Source organism: Cydia amplana, chromosome 21 (genome assembly GCF_948474715.1).
Source record: "Cydia amplana chromosome 21, ilCydAmpl1.1, whole genome shotgun sequence".
In the NCBI taxonomy this organism is placed as follows: Eukaryota; Metazoa; Arthropoda; class Insecta; order Lepidoptera; family Tortricidae; genus Cydia; species Cydia amplana.
The window spans coordinates 4,122,637-4,149,512 of NC_086089.1; the positions used below are offsets into that span (position 1 = coordinate 4,122,637).

At 39.4% G+C, this 26,876-nt stretch overlaps 2 protein-coding genes across 3 annotated transcripts in view; both read right to left on the minus strand.

The window, feature by feature from the left end:
* Nucleotides 1-26,876, minus strand: part of LOC134657817 (facilitated trehalose transporter Tret1-like) — a 404,724-nt gene that overhangs the window by 369,927 nt on the left and 7,921 nt on the right. The window lies entirely within an intron of this gene.
* Nucleotides 34-22,033, minus strand: LOC134657801 (organic cation transporter 1-like). 2 transcript variants are annotated; one of them, XM_063513362.1, is made up of 12 exons: nt 21,889-22,033; nt 20,311-20,498; nt 19,554-19,644; nt 18,433-18,540; nt 15,960-16,063; nt 15,400-15,593; nt 7,158-7,278; nt 6,201-6,336; nt 2,123-2,723; nt 1,534-1,665; nt 1,079-1,260; nt 34-282 (listed from the first exon to the last, which is right to left on the minus strand). In XM_063513362.1, exons 1-12 carry the CDS (start codon nt 22,018-22,020, stop codon nt 79-81), a joined length of 2,193 nt encoding a protein of 730 aa, XP_063369432.1. In that variant the 5' UTR covers nt 22,021-22,033; the 3' UTR covers nt 34-78. The 2 variants fall into 2 exon arrangements, with proteins under 2 accessions (XP_063369432.1, XP_063369433.1); XM_063513363.1 differs by lacking the exon at nt 21,889-22,033 and having other exon boundaries at nt 19,554-19,639; nt 20,311-20,439.

Here is a 26,876-nt window from a genome sequence, read left to right on the forward strand (position 1 = left end):
TTCTTGAGAAATTGGTCATTACCCTTCAAATAGTTATGAAGGGTAATGACCAATTTCTTGTGGAAATAATTTGCACGATTAACAGACGTCTTCGTATTCCCGAACATTGCTGTTCACATCAACACAGCTGAAGATCTTGAAGTTTCTGCCAAAGAGCTCGCCGTCACCCAAGGTCTGCGGCAGGGGCTGGTTCAGGGTCTCTGGTAGGAACAGTGACATGATGCCCGCGAGAACTGCTAGTATACCGAGGACGATCAGCGGGAGTGCTCTTAAATACACGGCCTGGAAAGTATAAAATATTATACAGGGTGCTTCCTGTAACAGGAGCAATAAATTAAACTGTAGGCTGTGCTCCTCAAACTGACGAACATTTGTTCAGCAACTTCTGAGAATAACTCATGTTTTGATTTTTATTACACTTTTAAGTTCATTCTAAGACGCAATGTATTGCAAATTTTGTTATGTTTAAAGCGTGACAAGCAACGTCAAAGGTCAAACACACAGATGTCAGCGTACATTGAAGGCAATATTTATTTTGTATGAAAAAGAGGAAGTCTACAGGATTCATAATTTTTAAAAGTTGCTGAACAAATATAATATTTAACCTGTCCTGTACAGTAAAACCTGTATCGAAACGTCGGTAAATAAAGGTAATTGAATAAATTTCGCGTTAGACCCGTCTATAAATGTGAGTTTATTAATATGCTGAACAAATGTTGGTCAGTTTGAGGAGTACAGCCTTTATTTTAATTTATTGCTCTTGTTACGGGAAGCACCCTGTATTGTGATAAAATTGTACGTTAACTACTCAAATCTCACTTTTTAAACAAATTACTAAAACATTAAGGTCCAAGGATGCTCCCCTGTGGGAGTCAATTGTGATGTCTGTTTCTTGTAGCAATGGAATCCATTTTTTTATTATTTTCAATTGAGGTACTTTGTCTCAGCAAAAACCCTGTGCCTGCTATCCAGCCAAGGTACCATCCAGGGTCAAGGAGTGGAAATGAAATCGATGTCAACATTTTCAAAAGACTTAAAGTCTACTTAGCCTGAACACCGGCAAAACAGCCATTCTTACCAAGTGCACGATGTATGGGCATGCCAGAAGCCCTAGGCCCGCTATAAAGCTGGAGGCGCCCATGGCTTGTGCCCGCAGCACCGTGGGCAGTAGCTCCCCGATCTGCACGTAGAACACGGAAAAAGAGGCTCCGATGCATAGACGGCCCACCATCGCTAGAGCTACTGTGATCCATGGCCAGTCTGTCATTAAAAAAATACTAAATACAAAATGTAACAAAGTGCAACTACCTAAGCCAAGCAAACTTTTGCCTTCTAAGGGAATTTTTCATTGCTGCGAATGTTGCATGTTATATTAATTACTTTACATAAAAAATACATTGGAGACAAGCTTTTAATTAGTTGTCCCTACACCTACACAGATTATATGTCAATGGACACCAAATTCTGGATTTCTGGTTTAAATTTCGATCTTTGGGTCTGTTGACTCGTTAAGATAGGGAGTTATTGAGCTACCTTCAGGTACAAACACGCAGCACAGGCAAGCCAGTCCGCCGATGCAGCTGAAGACACAGAGCACCCAGCGTCGCCCGTAGCGCTCCATACAGCGCCATGCAATGAAGTACGAAGGCACCTCAACTGCCCCGCCTGAAACAACAATTTGTGCTTTTCAATCACACTTGCTCGTTTTTCTTGTTTGGCTTGCAAAGGTTCTTTTTGTGCTTGCAAACGCAACTGTTCAAAGAGTAAAGGATGACTCACGTTAGACCGGGCCGTGTCCGGGCCGGAGCTTCCGGAACTTCGTTTTCTATGGAAAGCATCATCTGTCATAGAAAAGTAAGCGCCGGAAGCTCCGGCCCGGACACAGCCCAGTCGGCCCGGTCTAACGTGAGTCATCCTCAAAGCGATATTCTAGTCTATACGTGTTTACTTTATGTAAAACGAATTAAGTCTCGAAAATACCATTAGGGTAACATTCCATTTCTGACCACAGCTGCATTACTGGTACTGAACGCGTCGATGTTACTGTCAATTTCCATAGTAAAATGAACAGTAGTGCAGCTGCGGTTGGAAATGGACTGTCACCTTTAGTACCATTACTTACCTATGAAAAATGCTAAGTAATCGTCCACTCCTAAATTAGGCGTATTATAACTCAAGCCATTGTACACAACACCCAAGGATATCCAATTAAAAGTTAAAAATATAAACTTTTTTCTGATATTTGGATATCTAAATATATCTAAAAGTGATGCTTTGCAATCCCCTTCAGAGTTTTGTTCATCTATTTTCTTATTTTCTTCACTGTCTGGACTTTCTTTAAACATTCTAGTTACAAGTTGTACAGATTTCTTTCTTATAGTCAAAGGAAATGTGTATGTTTCAATTTGTGTTTTTGATGGAGTTTCTTCTATATTGAAAGTTTCAACTTCATTAGTTGGAGAATCTACTGTAAATATAGAGTCTGAGTTCTTTAGCCTTGTTCTTCTATTTACTATCTCAGCTACTTCTGAGGCAATTAATCTTTCAATACTTTCTGGTTTAGGTGTCTCATCTGGAGGTTTTGGGTTGGGTTTGAACGTAAGCATGTTGCTTATTCGCCTATTGTTGAATTCTTCTTTGTTTGTGAGTAAAGGAAATGCCGTTATGTGACCGTTGGCATTTCGCATTATCGCCTCTGCATCTTCTTGTTCTTTAATTTTTTTCTGAAAAATACATATAAATGATATGACAATAAATAACTAACCTTAATCATCTACTTTATTTATGATTTTATGTTGCACTTGAATAACTTATTAATATCAAACAGAAATTAGTCATCATTCAATCGTTTAATAGTACGATTTTGATTTGGCCGGTCTTTTTCAAATACCTGGCAAAGGCCTCTAAAGAACACTTTTCAAATATACAAACGTCAAAACCCAAATTAATGGAATACATAGTCAATGGCTAAGTGTAGAAATGTTACCATGTAACATTTCTATAAAAAATCTGTATTGTGGTATTTCCTCTGTCCATAGTGACCGGTCTGGCCTAGTGGGTAGTGACCCTGCCTGCTAAGCCGATGGTCCTGGGTTCGAATCCCGGTAAGGGCATTTATTTGTGTGATGAACACTAATATTTGTTCCGGAGTCATGGATGTTTTCTTTGTATATAAGTATGTATTTATCTATATACGTATGTATATCGTCGCCTAGCACCCATAGCACAAGCTTTGCTTAGTTTGGGGCTAGGTTGATCTGTGTAAGATGTCCCCCAATATTTATTATTTATTTATTTATAGTGTTAGCTTATAATTAGATGGACTCTATCTACTTGCTTAAGAGAGTCGTCGCCGAGCCTGACGTCAACGGGCGCTAGTGTCTCCAACCCCATGATTTCGGTTTTTTTGACACTGATTTTAAGGCCGAAGCGCTGACAGGACTCATTGAGGCTCGTCATAAGCATCTGTAGACTATCTGGGGAATCCGTCACAAATAGTGATGGGCTGCGGAAACATTCCCGCTACCAGTAAGTTTCCATTTGGGAATATTACTAGTAAGTTACCAATGTTACCAGTAACATTCCCAAAAGATGGTAACATACGAAACTGATGATAGTAATGATTTCTATGAGATAAAATAAGGTTAAAAAGTTATTTTCATAGTACGTTATGTACATAAATATGTCTCTTTCACACTTGGCATCTGTTTTCTCTTTCACTCAATCTGTTTCTTATCTCAATTGTTACCTGGACCCCTAGTCAGGGGGTTAGTCTTATCTAGAACACGGGTTAGAGTGAACGTATTAATTATTTGCGATAACTAGTGGATGGAGGACTGGATATGTTACAATGAAGCCGAAAAGTCAAGTGTATAGTCATTTTACCCAAAATACTATAAACAATAAAAAAAGTTTCACTTGCAACTTTTGCAGTGTTGTGTACAACTTTCGAAACGCAACAAAATTTGCATGTCATATTCTGAAATGTAAAAAGAGTCCCCAAGATGTAAAGGAGAGTTTTAGACAGTATGACAAAAAATCAACAATATTATGTGACAATCAACTATCAAGTGACAGTGACCGTGCCTCTACATCGCAACATACAAGAGATGTAAGACCAGCATTGATGGACAAAGATGAGCAGGTAAATATATTTTTATCTTAATATGGATCGTACCATAAAACTGACTCTCTTTTCATATCAATGATTTTGCTAGAAAACATAGACTACTCGTACTGAATAATTGAATTATATTTCTATCATTTACATTTTTTTTATAAATAAAATAAGTTAATGGCCATGTACAAATAAATACCACGACTCTTTAACTGTTATGAAGTGGTCATTGTCTAAAGGCGTGGTGATTCTTTTATATATCTTCTAAATATGACTAGCTAAAACAATGGCCAGGAAAAAATGTACAAATCTCATTTTATTTTAAATAATTTAGTTAATATTTTACATAAAACTGTAATCATTATTATACAAAATGTTGATTTTAATAATTAAACTGATTTATACACATATTTTCTTTAATTTTACACAATTAAGCATTATTTTATCGTTATTTCCAGATAGTATTATTCCCAGTAACTTTGGAAAAATACCTAGTAATATTGGGAATGTTACCGGTAACATTGGGAATTTACTCTCTCAGAGAATCTTTGACTGGTTTATGACTGTAAATAATAGCATTGTTTTTTATTTAAGTATTTAACACGAAAAAACATATACAATTCTAATATTTTTTTCAAAGTTTCTCAATGTTACCGATCGGGGGTAATGTTACTGGTAGCATTACCGGGAATATTCCCACTTTGAGTAAGTTACTGGTAACGACCCATCACTAGTCACAAAGCAAAGGTCGTCTGCGTACATTATCTCCGTAATAGTGGCTAGAGATACTTTCGTGCGCGCCTTTAGTCGCGCTAGATTAAACACACTGCCATCAGTGCGAAAACGAATACGGATGCCATCCGCTAACGATTGTAAGGCATCTCTGACGACCACAGCAAAGTAAAGAGCGAAAAGTGTTGGCGCCAAAACGCATCCTTGCTTGACGCCACACGTGACACCAAAGTATTCAGAATTTTCGCCCTTTACGCTGACACAGCATTGCATGTCGTCGTGCAGAAGTCTAATGAGCCTGACAAACTTAGCCGTGCACCCCTGTTTCGATAGCACCACCCACAAAGCTTCACGAGGCACGCTGTCAAAAGCTTTCTCAAGGTCAACAAAGCAAAGAAATAGTGGTTGTCCTTGTTCTCTACTCTTCTCTTGTAGTTGGCGGATAGAGAAGATGGCTTCGCAGGTGGCTTCCGATATCTGGGGAGCACAATAACATCCAAGTGCCACCTTGACGACGAAATTAACAGTAGAATCGGAGCGGCTGCCGCTGCTTTCGGCAAACTGCGCGTCAAGGTGTTCCGTTCACATGACATTAAGCTCCTGACAAAGGTCTCTGTGTATATGGCAATAGTTCTGCCCAATCTCCTGTATGCCTCCGAAACGTGGTGTCTCTACCGAAAACACATTCGGACATTGGATAGGTTTCACCTTAAATGCCTGCGTGACATTATGAACATCTCTTGGTCAGATCGTGTCAGGAACACCGAAGTTCTACGCCGTGCTAATGTCAGCGGCATTGAAGCCTATCTAATGCGGCGACAGCTGCGATGGTGTGGTCACGTCTCCCGTATGTCTAGTGACAGAGTTGCTAAGCGCATCTTCTACTCTGAGTTGCAAAGTGGCAAGCGGAAACAGGGCGGCCAACTTTTGCGCTACAAAGATGTGCTGAAGCGTCACATGCGGAGATGTGACATTGAACCATCCCACTGGGAGACTTCGGCACAAGATCGGCCGAAGTGGAGGCATATAGTGAGTACAAAAGTGCGAGCCTTTGAAGAACAGAGGCGAGTGGAACTCGACGCGAAGCGTGACGAGTTAAAGGCCCGACCACCTGCGGTCATAAACTATAATTTTGTCGGAGGGGTGCTGACCTGCGGTGAGTGTGGACGTACATTCGCCGCAAAAATAGGCTACGTCAGCCACCTGAGAGCTCACGATCGTCGCTCTCAATAGCCAGTGAATATCCAGTCGCCGAGGCCGAAATCGGCTAGGACAGGATGATGATGATGATGATGATGGAGATGGACTCTAAAGGTTTGGAGCTTTACATATAGGTACTCAAATAACTGACATGTAACTCCAGCAGAAACCCTTTGGGTAGCGTAATGCCGTTCCGTTTGGCGAGGATAATGAGCACCTTCTCCGCTTCGGCCACGCGTCCGCGCCCTACCAGCCACCGCGGGGATTCAGGGGTTATCCAGAAGAACCTGAAACGTCCAACTTTAACTTAAAACATGAATTTGTGACATAGGTAGGGGAGGTGGGCGACCATTGGGCAGTCGGGAGGATCGGGCACCCCCTTGTCAATTGTCCTGGAGCCTTATTCGACAAGCGACGTTTGACGTATCGTGTTGAACTTCAATTAAATCTGAACAATCCGGTGTCAAAATTTGACCTTAGCAGTCCACATTTAGGTGACAACCAGCTCAAACCATTATATACCTTAAAGTAGTAATAAAACAAAGTTGATATTTGTTGAATTATTGGTTGTACCAAATGATATTATCCGCACTTGAACATGCGATTCATTCAACTGTTGAATTGAAGTGGACGCGAAATCTGACATTTGTACATGTCGAATAGGGGCCCTGGGTTATGTTCCTAATTACGCTCACAGCGCGCTCACAATCGGACCGATTCACACTAATAGCGCTTAGATGAGATATCGTGACGTCATTGAAGGACGTCAATGGACGGCGCTCACGGTCCTCACACTCCCAGGCGTAAGCACCTTGAGCGCAAACGTCAATTTTTTTTCCACTGTAAGCGTTGTGAGCGTTGTGAGCGTGATTCGGAACACAGGGCTGATTTACAAGTGGGTGCCCGAACCTTCCGACTGCCCAATGGTTCCCTACCTCCCCTAAGTCTCGCAATTCAGAGGTGAATGAAATTACACATTGCACATAGGTACGGGTAAAGATTGACTAGAAATATTTTTGTTGCGATAGTATTTCGGTTACTGGGTTATATATTTAGTATGCAGTATTAGCAGCCTACCACAATATTAACGTGTTGCCATCTCACTCACCCATAAAGAACAACGAAGGGCAGACTGGTGAGCAGAGAGAGATAGAACCACTCGCGCACAGCATACGCCAGCAATGCTAGTAGGCACATACCCGCGGCAAACATCATGCCCACCACAATTCCTGTAACAGAAATGATTTAAATTTTAAAAATTAAAAACCTTGAATACGTAAAAAAAGAAAACTGAGTGGACGCTCGAAGCGGAGCGTTCGGCGGGGCGTGCAGCGTGGCGTTGGGCTCACAAGTAATTTGAGCAGCGTGCACTAAGGCCGCTCCTACGCTTGCATTTGTTTAACATGCACGCCGCACGCCCCGCCCCGCTGCACGCCCAACTCGAGCGTCCACTCAGGCCTTACACTTATGGTTTAAAACATAGAGAAAAAAATACATAGAGTGCTCACTCCATACATCAGTTTTAGTATCAAAAAGACTATTAGCATCTAGCATCGAGTAGCGGAACTATCAGTACTGCTACTTGACAATAGATGTAGCACCGACCGGAAAGTCTTATGCTGTTGAGATAAGACTTTCCGGTCGGTGCTACATCTATTGTCAAGTAGCAGTACTGATAGTTCCGCTACTCGATGCTAGATGTAGACACTGAAATTAATAGTCTGAACTGATGTATGGAGTGAGCACTCTATGTATTTTTTTCTCTATGGTTTAAAAGGTCCTTTTAAAGTACATATTAACTTCTTGATTTTAACGTTTCCATTTTCTAAAATACGGTATGTAATTTATGGTTCCTATCTTGAACAGCTATTCCCAGTAGTTCCCAGTTGTATCTGTTAAAAAAGTTTATCGTCGATATTTTAAATCGATTAGGCGTAATCGAAATTTTACCATTTCAAAAAACATTGTTATGTTTAATAAACAACATATTAATGACACCAAACCCCTATAGTCTTTAATTACATTTGACTCATATCAAGTTCCGTGAACCTAAACATTACTTCGCTACGACATAATTTACAAACTAAACTAATCTTTATTTCATACATAATAGGTTCTTTACTAACTACATCGATAAAATGTCTTACCAACTTGTTTTTACCGCTACTTTGACCTATGTGGTTTATTACTTAATGCGTTTTTGAACTGCAAACATATTTGTATCTTGCGAAGACTCAAAGAAGATTCTTACTGCAAATATTATGTGACAGGAATATTAGCTTAATGTAGATAAAAACATGGTTCAAATTGGATTACCTCGAAAGATTATATTAAACGTCAAAGTGTAATATATTTGCGGTTATTTGCAAAACAAAACTGGTTTAGTTATGACTGTGAATCGAGACAGGGAAGACGCACAAATATTTTTGAATATGTTTATCAAAACTAAAGCAATTTGTGTAACAAAGATTGAAGTAGCTTAGTAGCAGCAAATTTAAATTTTGTGTGTTTTACATCGAAAATTAAAAGGATTTGTAAACAGTTATTGTTAATCTGTGCAATCGCATGTGATATATAAACAGGTATGTTAGTCAGTCTTAATAGTAGTACCTATTTAAGCACATATCTCATTAAGTAGAAAAGAAATTAGGTAGTTACACAAATCTATGTTTTGACATATTACTGGGACATCACATCACGTAGCCGCGACGTGAAACCTGTGTCGAAACGTTGGTAACTAAACGCAACTAAAGGTAACAAAATAAATTCGCGATATAGACACCCGGTATAAATATGATTTAATACCTTAAAAAAATTTACACGTAAGTCCAAACCAAAGAAGACAAGTAGTGAAACTAGATACCTACCTACTTAATTATCTGAAATAGCACGGGGTTATCTTGAGGTTATGTGCTGCATTAAACATAAAAACTACTATTATTACGACATCAAACATTATTGAGCGACATTAAAACCAATTTAATGTATTTTGAACCCAAACTTGGCCGTCTCTAGGTTACCAGAACATCCAAACCTCGAACAAAAAACAACGAGTTGCTGGCAGAAGTGAAAACTCAATCTCTATTGCAAAATGTCTGCAGCACTATGTATAATTGAGGTTAACGCCATCTAGCGTTATTTCGTCGCATTACTTGAAACCCCTAAGCACATCACTGTTAGTACACGAGTTATATTAATACCAGTTAGATCGAAACTCACTAGATGGCATTTAAATCAATAAAGAAACTCAATGACATTGAAGCAACAGTTTTTAGACGAAGACGGTCACGTGACACCTGTAACGAGTTTAACATTTTATCCACATCACAAAAAGTGCACAGCGCCGCTAAAGAAGTTTTCACTTCAAAAGCAACAGAACTAACCTAGGTTCCAAAAATTGTTCAGTGCATAGAGTGTTAGTCGCGACCACGACCAGTGAAACCTGTGTCCAAACGTCGGTAAAAAAAGGTACTTAATAAAATAAATCGCGATAGACCCGTCTATAATTGTGGGTTAATATAAAGTTGCTATAGTTACTATGACTACTGCTACAAGCACAAAGGTATAAATGATGACCCTCTGAAATGTTCCAGCCATGAAACTACATCAGCTAGCAGTGCTGAGCGCGTGTGTGGCGCTGGCGACCGCACTGCGTGTGCGTCGTGGCGATGATGATGATGACATAGACCTCACACCTACAGGCCGTAAGTTTCATCCTTGAGTACCAGGGATTTAAATATGTTAGGCAAAAAACGATCTTTCGGCTTTAAATTTAGAATTTTATTTTGATTGTCAATCGCGACCGTGGGACTAAAGGGGTTGACCCGCTTTACACATACAGTCAGCTGCAGAAGTTGCTAAGCGGGCGAGGTGTTCAAAATTATCTTGACGCGACTTTTTTGTTAAGAGAATAAGAGCGTGTCAAGGTAATTTTGAACATCTCGCCCGCTTAGCCACTTCTGCTACTGACTGACCTCTACGAGTAATGGACTTAGGACGCACTTTGTCTGAAGGAATTATTGCACATTTGTTCAGAATATATGTTTTAAACAGAATGATGCCATGCGGGAAGTTTGTCGTATTGTTTCAGACAAACTAAAAACCGATCAAAGTCAGTAATAATGTTATACATAAATACTGTCTTTCATTTATTACTAGACACAGGCAGCATACAACATACAATAAAAAGCCTTACAATTAAAATCGCAAACTAAAATTAAAAACTAAGCTTAATTATGTATTTGTATATTATATGTACCTATCGTTGTCTGAGTACCCACGACACAAGGCTTCTTGAGCTTACTGTGGGACTTAGTCAATCTGTGTAAGAATGTCCTATAATATTTATTATTAATTTTCTCAACAGAAACCAAGGCGTGCAAGACAAAGGACGGCAGAGACGGGATGTGCGTTCATGAGAGCATGTGCACGGAAGATCACGTGTTCCAACCAGGCGGTGTCATCGATGACAGCGAGATTAGGTAGGTAAATCACTAAACAAGCAATAATATTCTGAAGCAACCATCTCAACAAAGCTAGCAAGAGTAGGACGGACTCGATGACATGCGACATGATAGCAATTACACGCAAGACAGTGTTCTAGGTGGACAAATAGGCCTCAGTGAGATCAATTGCTAATTTTTACTAACCCTGTGGACTAAACTAAAATGTATTGGGGATGGGGTGGGAGGAGGCTACCCAAGCTGCCCAGGACCGAAGTAAGTGGAAGGAAAAGAGTCGAGCGATTACACCTCAGCAGGGGGTAACAGGATGGAAAGGAGTGGACTAAACTACTGTACAAAAAGAGATCATACAATGGATGAGCCATTGGTAAAACAAACCTGTTCTCAGATCTGGGCATTCCAAAAATCAAGTAATACAGCTTGTATAGGTAAAGCATGTTAGGTTAGGTAGACTATTTTTAGCAAGACTGGCTGGTTTTAATTCGGCTGGTTTGTTCTGCTGAGAAACTTTATAAGACCCAAGAAAGAATCCCAAAATTGATAAATTTTTTTGTGAATTATACAGTAGGTACCTATGAGTCACAATTGAACTGTTAAAACTGTTTTTTTAAGTAGACTGATTAGTTTAAGGCTTTATCTACTCAAAACATTTATGTCTTGCAGAATTGGCAGTTGTCCGGGCAAGTGGGACTGGTGCTGCGTTTTCCCCAATATGACGACCCCGGAGCCAACGGCCACGGATCGGAGCCAGACAGATACAGGTAAACAATAAGGCTAAATAACCTCTAATAAGTAGGTACAATACGTTATATTATACAATTATATTAGAAAATATTTTTCTCAAGTTTCATCGATAGATTTTCGAAAGAAAAGAAAGTTAACAGGGAGGAACATTCAAAGTTTTCTAGAGAGTTGAAAACTATCTAAGAACCGTAGCAGTAGTAGTAGTAAAATACTTTATTTTGCAAAAATCTGAACAAAACAGGAAAAATAACATTCGTCATTAGTACAAAAGCGAACTTATCCCTTTAAGGGATCTCTTCCAGTTACCCTTTGAGCAATTAATTCTAGATAAACGACACGTTTCTTGTACCTATTACAGTAAATACTGCCCTGAAAACGATTTATCCGTTGGGGAGCTACGATGCCACGGACAGACACACAGATATGCACATTAAACTTGTAACACCCCCCTTTTTCCATCGGGGACAAAACTTAATACAAAAATAAACGAGACGATGTAATACGATCGATCTTTAATACGATAATAAAATCTTAGAACTTCTTAGCACTTTGGCGGTCACACTGCCTTGTGTCTATACATTAAAGTGCCGAAACTTGATTGAAAAGATAAACAATATACGAGTGCAATATTATAGATAATTTGGTTTTCTTTTTCAGGGTGCAGGATGGGAACGAAGGACTCATGTCCATGGTGCATTGGGTTGTACCGGCAAGTATACCTATGGGTTTAAATTTTTTTCATATTTATCTTTGGCAAGCTGCTGCACAGAACCCGATTCTTATTTACTCCCAGTTTAGTATGATAAAATTTGATGATAGTATTTGGCTTCCTGTATCTACTAAAATTTCTATGTTAATGTCATAGCTGTTGGATCTCCAAATAAATAAAATAAAAATAAAATAAAATAAAAATAAAAGGATAATTATTATCTCAATACATTCGGAACTAACTGGACGAAAAGATTCAGCTAACTTGGTTATATTTGGGCCTCAATGACTCCACATCAGAGTATTGTCTCGCTGTTGGCTTCGACACCTACAGAGACTAACTACAATTTATTTTTGTGTTTTCGATTTCAGAGATGGAGGCAATCCTCGCACAAAATCTCCTTCTGGTCTCTATTGCGGAGGAGCCGTCATAGGATCCAAGATCGTGCTGACGTCTGCCTCCTGCGTGTTAGGTGGAAAGGGATCCAATCTGTGGGTGCAACTCCCAGGCTCAGACAAGCATTATGCCGTCAATAGTACTGCGAAGAATACTCAATTCAACTCGGGTAAGTTAAAGTCTAGATGATAGATAGAAGATAGAATAATATTTACCTCAGTAAAAGATACAGCTTAAAAAAAACAATCGATTAAAGATAGAGGCAGATAAAAGGCGGTCAGATGCGCAGAGGCGGGCGGATGATGTAATATAATGGTAATTAGTTATCAGAAAGGGCTCTAAGTCTTCATATTAGTTAGCTGCTCAAAGAGGATCTTTGCTTCCGAAATCAGAAAACGCTTTTCTCCCCTATCCGAGCTACTTCATGCCAAAAACAGCGTTTTTTGGACAGCGTTTAAAACTCTGAGGGCTCTGGCTCGGCTGAGAACACTAGCGGTACTCACCCATGTCACCCGTGATCAGCCAGACGTTTCCCACTTAGATATCTTACATAAATAAAAAGACAATATATAAGAGTATTAGCGTCTTCTCGAATCTTTCTCAGCGTTGCCGAGGATTCCACAAGAGAGATGTAAATAGGTTTTGAAACTTTTGATGTTTTTGATCCCACCTTGAAGTTTTAGTATTGAGAGTGATTGTCTTTGCTGATACCGCGTTAATGGTATCCAAAAATGTGCTGCTTTACGGCGTCCATGTCAACTATAATTGGTTGTTTAATAAACACGATTCCAACGTTTCAGGGACTCGAGAGCACGACACAGCGCTCCTGCTGTTGAACGAAGAGGTTCCTTGGCCGGAGAAGCAGACCGGGGCTTGTTTGGGACTCAAGACACCACTAGCGGGGGACTGTGTCGCTGTCGGCTTTGATAAGAAAGACCGACTAGTGTTTGTAAGTAAATTACTTATCTTCTTCTTCCTCGCGTTATCCCGGCATTTTACCACGGCTCATGGGAGCCTGGGGTCCGCTTGGCAACTAATCCCAGGAATTGGCGTAGGCACTAATTTTTACGAAAGCGACTGCCATCTGACCTTCCAACCCAGGGGGTAAACTAGGCCTTGTTGGGATTAGTCCGGTTTCCTCACGATGTTTTCCTTCACCGAAAAGCGACTGGTGAATATCAAATGATATTTCGTACATAAGTTCCGTAGTTCATTGGTACGAGCCGGGGTTCGAACCCGCGACCTCCGGATTGAAAGTCGCACGCTCTTACTGCTAGGCCACCAGCGCTTTTTTTGTAAGTAAATTACTTATAGTGGGTGTAAATATAACGAATAATTTATTATCAGTACTTCGAATCCTAGGGAAGCCATCGAAAGTCGATGGCATCGAAAACGACTGCCCTTTATTCCAACCTCAGTTAGGTAACTAAATGTAAATTGTGATGTTGATAATATTGAATTAGATTTTAAAAGTTAGATTTTAACATCTTAATTGTGAAAAGCACAACTAGTGCTTTAAAATCTTTGTCAAGAAAATGTGTAAGTACTCCTAATTTCTTCTCAAAATGGTTACACTAAGTAAAGGATCTGCTTTAGTTAAGTTACTTCACGTACTTAACTGTACTAAAGGTCGGTTGCACCAACCTGTTTGTCATCGTTAAAGAGTTCGTTAAATTTTATTGTATGGAAAATTTCACAGTAAACCGCCGCGGCGCGCCGGGTGACGTTGATCAGTATAGAATAAATACTTTAGAATAATTTTAACGCCCTTTATAAATTTTATGCCTCCAGACGCCTATGACAGTGACGGTCGGTGGCTGTACCGAGCAGGGCTCCTCATACGATGCGGCATGCGGCCGAGCGAGCGGCACTTGTTCTGTTGCTTCAGGCTCACCAGTCATGTGCCCGTCAGACGTAAGTTTACTCTCGGCCCCTTATGAGGCCTTAATCGTTACTAACTATTTTGGCTCAGTGATCCAGAGTGAATTTTGGCCTCCGAAACGAGAGTGCCACCTGTCCAGATCCTGCGTAACTTCCTGCCAGTTATCGACGCAAAGCTGAAGCAGATCATATCCGCCGTCACACTGTCTTCCCAGCGATTCCTGAGCCGACCCACTGGCCGGGAATCGTTACTGTGGCCTGAAAAAGGGTCGGGTAAAAGTTGTTCAGTATGACCTACATAGTTATTCACCCCACAGGGTATGGTTTATAGACGGAGGAAAGGTAAGAAGTAAATATTATAAATTGAGCCTTATACATATATATGATGTTATAGGCTATCAGTTAAAGGGTAGGTAGGTCTTAACTTTATATATATAAGAGTAAACTCAACTGTCAAAATTTACTTCTTTCTCCGACCATTATGGTTGATATATTTCTAAAAATTTAATTGATGCAAATCAATAATATTTTCTAAATATCTGTCTCCAGGGCGAAGGACTAATTGTGGCCGGCTTAGTTCGGCAGAACTGCATATCCAACGCAGCTGTACTGGGTTCCCTGGTACCTTCGGCAGACTGGATACGGGACGAGCTCACCAAGAATGCTATAGCTGCCAGCCGATACAGCATCATTCGATAGGACGATTGATGAGAAGAATATTGATACACCTATGAATTGATACTCATTGTTGAATGACCTAAGGTTAAATAAATGCAGTTAACACAATTTTTATATTTATTTATTTTATAACAGTGGGAGCGCAGTCAGACAGATTTTGGGAACGCGCCGCGAATGCGTCTTTTTGTGAAAGCACGTAGTAACTATTAAGTTTTTTAGGTCAGTAACATTGATTGGGCAAAGTTGAATTTTGAAGGTTTTTTAGTTAGAGTCTGTTCGGAAAGAGAGTCATGGAATCATTTACTAACATTTGGTCACAATTATATTACATTCCACGACTCTTCTCTTTCCGCTCAGACTCTATCTATGATTTGAGACTATTATGAACCCTAAATGGCGTAACAATCACGGAGCGTAACTGCCCTTTAGAGTTGGTCAAAGGCGTCCAGCTTTTCAAAGATTATATTCCTAGAAGGTACCTGCAGACGTCCGTTTATTAGGAGGCATCAGCTCAAGCGCCAGAATGAAGGGCTGCTGGTACAGCGCGGGGAAGAACAGCCCGCAGGCCACTCGCAGCGTCGTGTAGCCCCAGTACGATGTGATGAACGAGGTCGATATGGCCAGGGGGACTTCCAAGAAGATCATCAGCAGGATTGTTGGTCGGCGGCCGTATCTGACGAAAAGGATTTTATGTGATGATATCTAGTTAGTGGCAGGCGTGGCTCACTCCGCGATTTCGTCGCTTTGCTACAGGTAGCTAAAAGTACATCCGTTCCGTCCCAATTTTGGGGAAAGCCATAAGCCGCGCGTGGCGCTGTCGCCACCTAGCGGCCATATCTGTGCTGATCGTAACAGACACGTTTTGTTAGAGAGTGAGTATTCTTTACTTAGTACTATTATTTATTCTGTGTTAGTGGTGCTATCGGCACTTGCGACGTTGCTTTTGTTAAGTTCGATAAGGCAGTCACATGGTAGTCAGCGCTTTCAGTGATCCAAATTTTAGCCTGCCCTGCAAAGAATGCCGTTGTCGACAACGAACCTGTCGGACATCCAGCCGAAGAACAGGTTGCCGAAGATGGAGCCGACCCAGAACAGCGTGTTGCTGGTGCGAGGCAGCCAGTCGTTGTCGCACACTAGCGAGAACTGAAAACAAAATATTGTCTCTATTCTGACACTTATCATTGCTTTGTATCATTATTTATATTTCTGTGCTTTCTACAGATCTGGTGGCACGACAGTGCCCCTGCCAAGTCGAGCAAAACAAAGAGGCACGGCCGTACCATCCTTTTCTCGAAGTGCTTCAGGCCATTTTCGACGTCCTGTAATTTTGTCCTAGCTGAAGCTAGAACCCTGAATTTTCAGTAATATATAGGGCTTAACATGCTTAAGATATATTCTCAAAAACATTCAATTTGAACTTCTAGTTTAAGAATTATTGTATGTCAAAGTTCCTTAATTTCGACACTGATTCACTCACTCACGATCACCATAATTCTAAGGTACTTCTAGCATACCCACAAGATTCACATTTTAAACATAAGTAGTCTTTAGCTTATCAAGCCATAGAAAACCTAAAAATATTGCAATATCAGTCACGTTTTAAATATCTAAAAACTGCATAAGTAAGTTTGTAATCCCATATAAATATATGCTATTACAAAGTTACTGTTGCAGTTCCTACAAATAGTAGGTAAAGTAAGTAAGTAAGAGTCTGTCCGGAAAGAGAAGAGTCGTGGAATGTATAGGGCTCAATACATTCCACGACCCTTCTCTTTTCGCACAGGCTCTAACTGAAGTGTCGGACGCCTCGGCCCGGATCCAGACCGTTCTAGCGTGAGTCATCCTTTCCGTCCTGTTTTACTGATTCATTAAACTTTTGTGATAAATCATTACTTAAATGTATGCACGCAAGTAATCTTTTGTCGAAACGAGTGACAATATTGTTTTAAAATACTCAAACGTAATACCTAAACTAATTAACTGAGGTTAGTTACCTACAGATTATATGAACTTCTAGTATTATGTATAAAGCGATAAGAGCTATTAATATCCAGTATCAATCAAAACAAAACCAAAGGGCCAGTGTGCGGTATTTCACAATTTCGCCTTTGCCCTGCAGAGGACCAATCGATAGATAATAAGTCTGCCATGCATAGTTCATGGGCAAATTACAATCAGTAATGGATGTCCGCTACGAAGTTGTACCTACATACTGTCGTCGTTTTGTGTCTACTGTAACACATATCTATACTTGGTCAACCAGATCTTGTCAGTAGAAAAAGTCGGCAAATTTGAAAAATGTAGGCGCGAAGGGATATCGTCCCATAGAAAATTTGAATTTCGCGCCTTTTTTTACTGACAAGATTTGGTTGACCAGCTATATATCTATCTAATCTAATACCTTTAAACGAGCAATTCTTGTTTATTTGTATATTTATTTATATATATATATATATATATATATAAATAAATATATATATATATATATATGTGTATATATATACATATATATATATATATAAATAAATAAATATATTTCGGGGATCTCGGAAACGGCTCTAACGATTTCGATGAAATTTGCTATATGGGGGTTTTCGGGGGCGAAAAATCGATCTAGCTAGGTCTTATCTCTGGGAAAACGCGCATTCTCGAGTTTTTATATGTTTTCCGAGCGAAGCTCGGTCACCCAGATATTAAATATTTATTTACAGTACATATGGTGTTACTTTCCCGGACTAGTGCGATAAGCACTTTCCGTGCCTATTTCGAAAATTTAAAGGCCCATATGTACCTACTGTAAAACGTTGTACGATACACGTGCGAATACATGTTCCTCTTTTCCGCACTTGTATCGTAAATAACTATTAAAGGTGTATGTAGGTATAGGAAATTCGGCGTAAGGTGTAAGATACGCAGTTAACGAATCAACTTGCTAAAACCGCACACAGAAAATTTCTCGCATTAAAACTCAGAAGAGCACGAAAAAATTATGCTGACCAAGTGGATATGAAGGGTGCATGGAAAGAATATGTCTAGTCACTTTAGTAACTTTTTGAGAAATCGCGATAACGGTTTTAAAATTTGGAACAATGTCAAAACTGGTAATTCCGTGACCTACGGTTTAACTTAAAAAAAGTTGTGTTACATGTATTGTACAGTGGTAGCAAAAGATACCTATAACGAATAGTTCATTAAGATCTCTTCATTTTGAGATGAAAATCTCATTTTTCGAAAAAAGCGACTAGACATATGCTTTCCGTGTAGTACCTACCCTTCATATGGGTTAATTCGATCAGGAGGCGTATTCTGATTGTAATAACATGTTGTTACCATGGTACAATCGGAATAGGGCAAACCGAAATCTCTTGAACAATCCTGAAATTTGGTATGTATGTTAATTAAAGGTTCCTTTTTCATGTCCACACCATTTGACATTTGGCGTCCTCGAGGACTCGCCGCACGATTTGCACGATTATTGCAAGGATCTTTCATGACGTTAGAAATATACGTACTTCAGTGACTAGGGTCCTTTCATACTGGCTGGTATTGAATCTCCATCCGCTGGTACACGGTGCCGGCTCCTTTCTTAGCTTCTGGATGGCGTCTGTCACTTTTGCTATCTGTAAAATAGGTATATAATACAGTCGCCGAATATAGTTATTACTCGTACATATACAAATAATTATTATTGATGTTCATCATTAATGTTCATGAGATACAGACATACGGACAGGCAGACGGACAGACAGACAGACGGAAAGTGGATGTCTTAGTAATAGGGTCCCGTTTTTCCCTTTGGGTACAAGACCCTAAAAATTATCACCAATTTGTTAGAAATGTGTCAAGGACCAATGCCGCTTAGGCAGTTACAACACTCAAAAGTAGAGATGCAACGGATAGTTGTTTGGCCGGATACCGGATATCCGGCCTGGACACTGGCCGAATATCCGGTATCCGGCCGCCAGATATTCGGCCGGCGGAACTATAGGTACCTATATTTTGAGTTTGGTGCGCAGGTGCGCGTCGTGCAGGTTTTGACCTGTTTCGTAGTGAACGTTCGCGCGGACACATTTCTAGGATCGTAACGAGTTTTATCATGTCATTACGTAGTAAGTTCGTTTATAGTTAAAAGTGCGCACGCGTATTTTTGTGTAAACAAATAAGTGTACTGTGTGACATTGGTTACGTATTCATTTCTATCTACTGTGTCGTTAGCATTATGACCGTGATTGTTTTTAGACTCCATTTTTTACCCCAAAATGTGTTAATTTTACTATCCGGTACCCGGCCGGATAGTAGGTCACTATCCGGTATCCGGCCGGATACTAAAATAACGGCTAGATAGGCCGGATACCGGATAGTAACCGGATATCCGGTGCATCTCTACTCAAAAGACATGGAAGCTAATAATATTTAGTTTAAAATCTCATCTTGATTTGTTATTGTTATCTTGAGACAACTTGCACCATTCTGCTCATATATTCATATAAAAGATCATGTCATCATAATCGAATCATATAAGAAAAACTGTAACATTTTAAAATCAGAACTCTATTTTCAGTTTTTGTATTGAATACAAAGTTCATGTGATCATAACATTCATAACAAAACGAATAATGGTATTTCCACACACCTGTTCTCTTCTTTCCGTTTCTCCTTCAGCGGGTACCAGCCGTCTCGTGGTCACCTTCCGCATCACACCGCCTTCCCGGATTATTTCTGTTCTAAATTACAAATGGTACCTTCATTAGTGTAAGGCCTGAGTGGACGCTCGAGTTGGGCGTGCAGCGGGGCGGGGCGTGCGGCGTGCATGTTAAACAAATGCAAGCGTATAGTAGCGGCCTTAGTGCACGCCGCTCAAATCACTTGTGAGCCCGACGCCACGCTGCACGCCCCGCCGAACGCTCCGCTTCGAACGTCCACTCAGGCCTCACTTAGTCTTACAGGAGATTTCAGATTAGATTATGAGTTAAGTAGAACAGTTAGAATATAGACCTCTACGAAACTTTAAAAATTCTGTACTCTCTTCTTCCTCGCGTTATCCCGGCATTTTGCCACGGCTCATGGGATCCTGGGGTTCGCTTGGTAACTAATCCCAAGAATTGACTTAGGCACTAGTTTTAACGAAAGCCACTGCCATCTGACCTTCCAACCCAGAGGGGAAACTAGGCCTTATTGGGATTAGTTCGGTTTCCTCACGATGTTTCCCTTCGCCGAAAAGCAACTGGTAAATATCAAATGATATTTCGTTGGTACATAAGTTCCGAAAAACTCATTAGTAGGAGCCGGGGTTTAAACCCGCGACCTCCGGATTGAAAGTCGCACGCGCTTGCCGCCAGGCCACCAACGCTTATTAAAAAATTCTGTACAGTTTAACTAATTATACGTACCTCTCGTCTACATAATCATTCAGCACTACAAACAGCGTCTGCGGATCCACAGTGTACGCTCGGCAGCTCTCAGACACCCCATTGTGCTCTGGCACCGTCAGGGATTTGATCAGCTGGTCTGGCATAGCCAGGCTCTCCAGCTCAGGCGAGGGTGCACACCAGTGCTCCGGGGTGGCGTTGGTGAAGACCTAGAGACGTTCAAAAAATTCAATTTAAACTTAAAATTTTATTGAAAAAGACAGTAAAAAGACAAATAAACATTTAACTTATGAACTAAATATATCTATGAATCGATATTAAACTTTCGTGAGACATATTTTAAACTGTTTAGACGACAACTGTGAGTGAAACCGTTGTCGTCTAAACAGTTTATATCTATGAATAATACAAAATGAAAACTAACAACCCTAAATATATCTAAAATAAAAACTACTGAAAGAGGCCTCCCCGCGCTACCCGCGGCGCAAAGGTATGGCAATTGAAACTATGGAAACTCCAAATGGAACAATCTAAAAATTCCAAATGAGAGATTAGAACAAAATTCAGCATGAAAACAATTGCAACCCAATTTTGATGTTGTAGTAGAAAAACTTTTGAAACTAGAAACAACCCACTGATGTTCTTAAATTCCATCCTTCTTTGAAGAACCCCATACTGTACTTAGTCCTTCGAGAAAACCTCGGCAGGAAGCTCATTCCACAAATAAAACGAAAATTGTCTATAAGTAGGTAATACGGTTTTTATGATAGCCCGCTGAAATTCTGACAGATTTAAGTTTATTCATTTATTTGCAGAAAAGGGTTCGTTCCAGGTCTTAAAATTAGGTGAAGAGCAGAGAACGGAGGTTTAGCAATATTAGCGTTCAAATTCGCACCCTACTCGTAAAATAAATCCAAATCATTTTACCTCACAGCATTACTAACGATTAAGTAATGCTATTGAAATATTGGAATTTGTTCCATAATCGTTCTGAATCTCTGCTCATATAGAGCGTGTCACGACTCGGTATAGTATTCTATTATGTGTACTATTCTTATTTAGATTTAAACGCTGTCTTTCATAACTGCTTTGCAAAGTAATGAACTGACTCAGAATCAGGAGATAATACGCTAAGCAAGTAAGTAGGATAGGCCATTTATAGAAAAAAAACCGGCCAGGGGCGAGTCGGACTCGCCCAACGAGGGTTCCGTACAAATTACACTATTTTTATATTTAATTTTTAATAAATTTACAGTTTTGCCAAATTTCATAGTTCTAGGTCAACGGAAAGCACCCTATCAATTTTGATTTCCTTAGGAGTGTTGAAATATACGTTTTTTGCGGCATAAACGGCCGTATCTTTTTTTTTACATTAACTTAGAAGTTTGATTTTTTCACAGATTCAAGGGACCGTAGACCTAAGTATATGGTTTAAATTTCAACTCGATACCTCCACGCGTTCCTGAAATAAAGGGACTTGACAGACAGACGGACGGACGGACGGACGGACAACAAAGTGATCCTATAAGGGTTCCGTTTTTTTTTTTCATTTTGTGGTAGATGAACTTCCATACACAGAGATTTTTCACTTTCACTTACCTGTGAAAATATCAAGAAGGACGTAGGTATAGAGGCCAATGCACAGAGTAAATAAAATAGCAGAGTATGCCAACAGCCGGCTTTAGTCGCCAGCTGCGCAGCCTCGTCCAACTCCGCGCTCCACGACGTCATGACGCCATTTTGAAATTCAGTTACACCTTCACTTCACCTTCACCTTACACTTTTTTTTTACAGTCTGACGGAAGTTTTTGAAAATTCACTTACCTACACTATTTCGGCTTAGTGTCAATAGGAAAGTCTTTTTGAAATTCACTTACTTACACCTTTTCACTTTTGCAGTCAGAAAGGTCTTTCAAAAAGTCACTTACGGCATTGTTCAATTTTGAACTTAATGGAAAGTCTTATAATCACAGCATTCTTGACATTGTTAAGGCTGTAGTACAGAGGAGGAGAGCAGAATAATTTATGAATGTGAATCCTGTTCATATTTAAAAAAAAAGCGGTAAACAGTCTAAAATAGAAATAAAAAAATATTTCATAAGCACAACTGACAAAAATGTACATATATACATATTATACATTACCTACAGGTAATACAGATGTATTTACTAGGTATTTATTTAGATCACAAAACCGAATGATGTGAGTTCTAGTCTGACGATCGAAGTGACGACGAAATCGAAGTTCACAAATTGCGAGCATATTGCTCTGTCACTCTAATTACGGCTTCATTGGAGTAAAATAAAAAATCCAACGCAATTTGCGATTTTCGGTTTTCGCGGTATGCCCGAATGTTCTCCTCTGCAGGTCGCATTTTTCAACCGATTCTCGTGAAATTTTGTGAGCAGGTTCGGTAGTTATATTTTTTTTTCTGTCGTTTCGTTTTTTTGCAAAATGTTCGAAATGGTGGAAATTGGCATAAATAAAAGACGTGCCAGTAGGGTCTATCTATAGCGTCTATTAAGACCATTGTGAGCTCGCTGTGATAATGACTCAATGAAATAAGTATTTATTTTTAAATTTATTAAGCTTATTGCGAGGTCTACAGCTCATAGAGCCACTAGTTTGTAGGGTGTTCATGTATGTCGTAAATAAATTTAAACGTTTAGATACTGTTACAAAACAGTTGCTTTTAACATTATTAAATTGTACAACGGGACTTAATCGCGTATCTAAGTTTTAAGATTTACCGCCGACGTTTCGAGGACGGCGTTGTCCCCGTGGTCTCGGAGTCTTCTCCGAGACCACGGGGACAACGGGTCGGAATTTAATAATGTGTAAAAATCGTGAAAGTTTATATCAGAGTTGCTTTTAATTTACTCAATGCGCAGGGTTGATCTTGCTTCCGTCTACTGAATCACCCTGTGATGTGTATGATACCTACTCCTAAAAACAAAGGGCTAATATGGATAGCTACAAAAAGGCAAATTTTAGGCTATTCTTTATATTATATGTATTTATGTACGTATGTATGTCACTTTATTGCACATAAAAAAAGTTTACAAAAACCAGAAACAACAAAGTAAAAGATGTAAGTGTATGTACAAAGGTGAACTTTTCCCTGATAGAGATCTCTTCCAGCTAACCTTTATATTTTAGATGAAAATACTTATTTCTTAAAATACTTAAACTTTACTTCTTTAAAATGTATATTATTTAAACACTGTTATATCACTATTGTGTATTCTTGTTGTGTACATATACTTATAACATACTACAGTCGCTTACTTTCATAACAATCTATTCTTGTCCAAGGTAATACCTACATAAATAGTCATTAACATATTCTCCATTAATTTCATTATTACCTACTTACGTAGCGCTTATTAAAATCCTACACGACAAAAATAAACCTAAAAAAACCTTTATATTCGTATCATTGAGTATATTTCGCAATAAATAGACACCCATATTTTGAGAATGTATCATATAAAATTTAAAAAGTTGAATAATTTTATCCCGCTATTTATAAGAATATGCCCGTTGACGGCGATTTAGGCCAATTTTTTTACCTATAGGTTAAGTATTTAGTAAGTTTTATTATGTTGGTTTTTAGTTCCGTACCTACTGTGTTCATAAATAAACAACTTTTTAACTTAAAATAAAAATAAGAATATTAAAATACTTTACTAAACACATCTACAATTACAGCTATTTAATTCATTTGCACTGAATCCACAATCGCACTAATTTCAAACAACGCGCGAATTATTTACGTACACATTTCGCATAAATCTCGCGCGTTTGTGAACAATATTTGCGTATAACTCGCGTAGCTCGATACGCGCGACGCGAGCTACGGCTTGCGACTGTCTCGTCTCTATAGAAACTCGTATAGCTCGTCTATACGGAGATCGGAGCAAGCGCAAGCAAGGGACGCGATTCCGTGGGCCCGATTCGGATTTTGTAATAGACATCTATTAGACATCGCCAAGATACGATAACGATATGTTTAAGATCTAACCTGTCAAATTTGACATTTCCGCGATTCTGAAGATACTCTTGAACGATTTCCACAAGATATTACTTAGAGATGAGATATATACAGTGTATTACTAAAAGAAAGAAACTAATCTAATTCACATCTAATAGATATCTAACACGATCTATCGTAAAAGTGACATTGGTTGCCCGAATTGCGCTGCAAAAGAGAACTAGTTGAAATCTAAACTATAACGTATCTAGAATGGATCTAGTACGTGTCGTCTCTTGTGAATATCTTAAAGTACGAATACGGCAGCGTGTCGTTTTTTTTTTGACATACGACATGACGTAGGTAAAGGGCTAGTCAACTATACTGCTGCTCGACACAACGTCGGCGCAACTGCGCAGCGACGCCATTTTCCATAGCGCCTAGACACCGACGCTTAAAATATGTCAGTCAGGGTGGCCCTAACACAATGTAATAAATGTTACGTACATTAAATTTAGCGATGTCGCTAGAGTTGGCAGTTAGCAGGCTACCTCTGAACAGAATTTGCAGTAAACAGAGTGTGGAAGTATCATGACATTATATCAGAAACAGTTCAAAATGACGATTATAAAAACAAATATTATTTTTAAAAGAGTTAAACGAACTCGCACTTGACTTGACCGGTTTCTCTCACCTGGTTTAGTGCATAATTATTTACCATCGTATTTTTACGGAAACGTACGAACATGTCTTCCTAATTGCTATTTCAGTCAGTCTCGATACAAAAAGTACTGAGGTTGACTGAAGTAGCATGAAAGATACGAACTTTTCCGATAAAATATGGTGGAAAACAATTATGCACTACATCTGTACTTTTATCATGTTATTTTTCTTTTGAAAACGTTCGTAAAATATTCTTAATTGGGATAAACTCGAAAAAGATGGTACCATCTAGAAGAATGCTTCTCGATGTAACATATAACTCTATCTTTAAAATATAATTTAATCTATAAGCAGACACAGATCAGGATTTTCACATTTGTTACCTACATTTAGATTATTTACGGAAAAATCCACGAAACGGCGATTTGAAGTATCAAAACTGCCATGAATTCAAGTGCATGCAGAATGCAATCCGTGAATAAATTTATTGGCATTCTTCCAATATAACGTACTATTTGTATGCACTTCAAACCGGATCCCTTTGTTTGCCATAATTATTGAAAGTCATAATGTAATGATTGTCAGATTATCATTAGACATAATTCTAAAACCGTTAACTTTTCAGGATTTTCATAAGGTTTTCAAGGATTTTCATAAGGTCTATGTATAGGTGATTGTTTCACCGGATGGTCTCATCGGAAGATCAGCGCTGGAAGTCGCCAGCAACATGCTGAGGTGAGACCATTACGTGGCACTTTATCCTTTTATTCTCTTATGTATAATTTTCTATTTTGTGTTTGTGCTCACGAATAAATATTCTATTCTATTCTGTTCTATTCTATAGATAGGTTAGGTTAGGTTTGTTATATGGCAATCCTGAAAATTTCTGAGAAAAACCAAATTATGACAAAACTGAGTGGGAAACAAAAGAGACCCATTTCAAACATATGCACGCTTAGCACACTCGATACAATTCGCACGTCCATTCTTCCATTCTTGGCCTTCAGTTCTTGTTAGACATAATCCACAAATCTACAATATGCGTTGCCTGACAAAATTGTCAGTTAACAGTGTGGACGATGGTACATTCAGGCGAGAAGATCCGGATGTTTAAATATGATTTACTAGTCGCCGAGACAATTGACCTATTACGGACCCTAGTAGTACGTGAGGCTAAGATGTAGGTTCGCTAGTAAGCTATTTGAAGAACAATTGTTTCTTGGAAGGGTATCATCATTCGCTTGCCCTTGTCCCATTCACTTGGGGACAGCGCCGCATCTCTTTTACAAGCTTTTATTTAGTTTCACCTGTCCCGTTGTCTGTCTGTCGGTCTGTAATCAAATCTTGCAAGTTAAATTTGATCCACTTCCCGGTTTCCGTTTCATACACATGTAAGTCGGGTGACAATGCTATATTATGGTATCATCGAGCTGATCTGATGATGGAGACAGGAGGTGGCCATAGGAACTCTGTGATGAAACAACGCAACCTAATTGTGTTAGGGGTTTTTAGAATTGCCTCGATGAGTATTAGTTGTCTGTCGTAAGAAAAGTACAGTCAGCGATAAAAGTATGTACCAAAAATGGGATTTTTGCCAAAAATATATTTCTTCCATAACTCTCTGTCGCCCGTCATCTCATCGTTCACTTGCGTTCGTCTCATATCATCTCTCACACAGTCCATCCTTTTCCTCGGTTTTCCTCTCCTCGTACTTCCCTCCACATTCATTCGTAATACTTTTCTCGTCACATGACTTTCATCCCTCCGCATCACATTGCCCGTACCACTATGTGAGTACCTCGGGACAGGTAAACCAGGTGTCCACTCTCCAAGGAGCGTGCACGGATGACCGCACCGATCAAAGGCCTGCACGCTCCGCCGACGCCAACACTCGGCGACAACGACATGCACAAACAATTATACATCTAAATCTTATCGATATATCTTACTG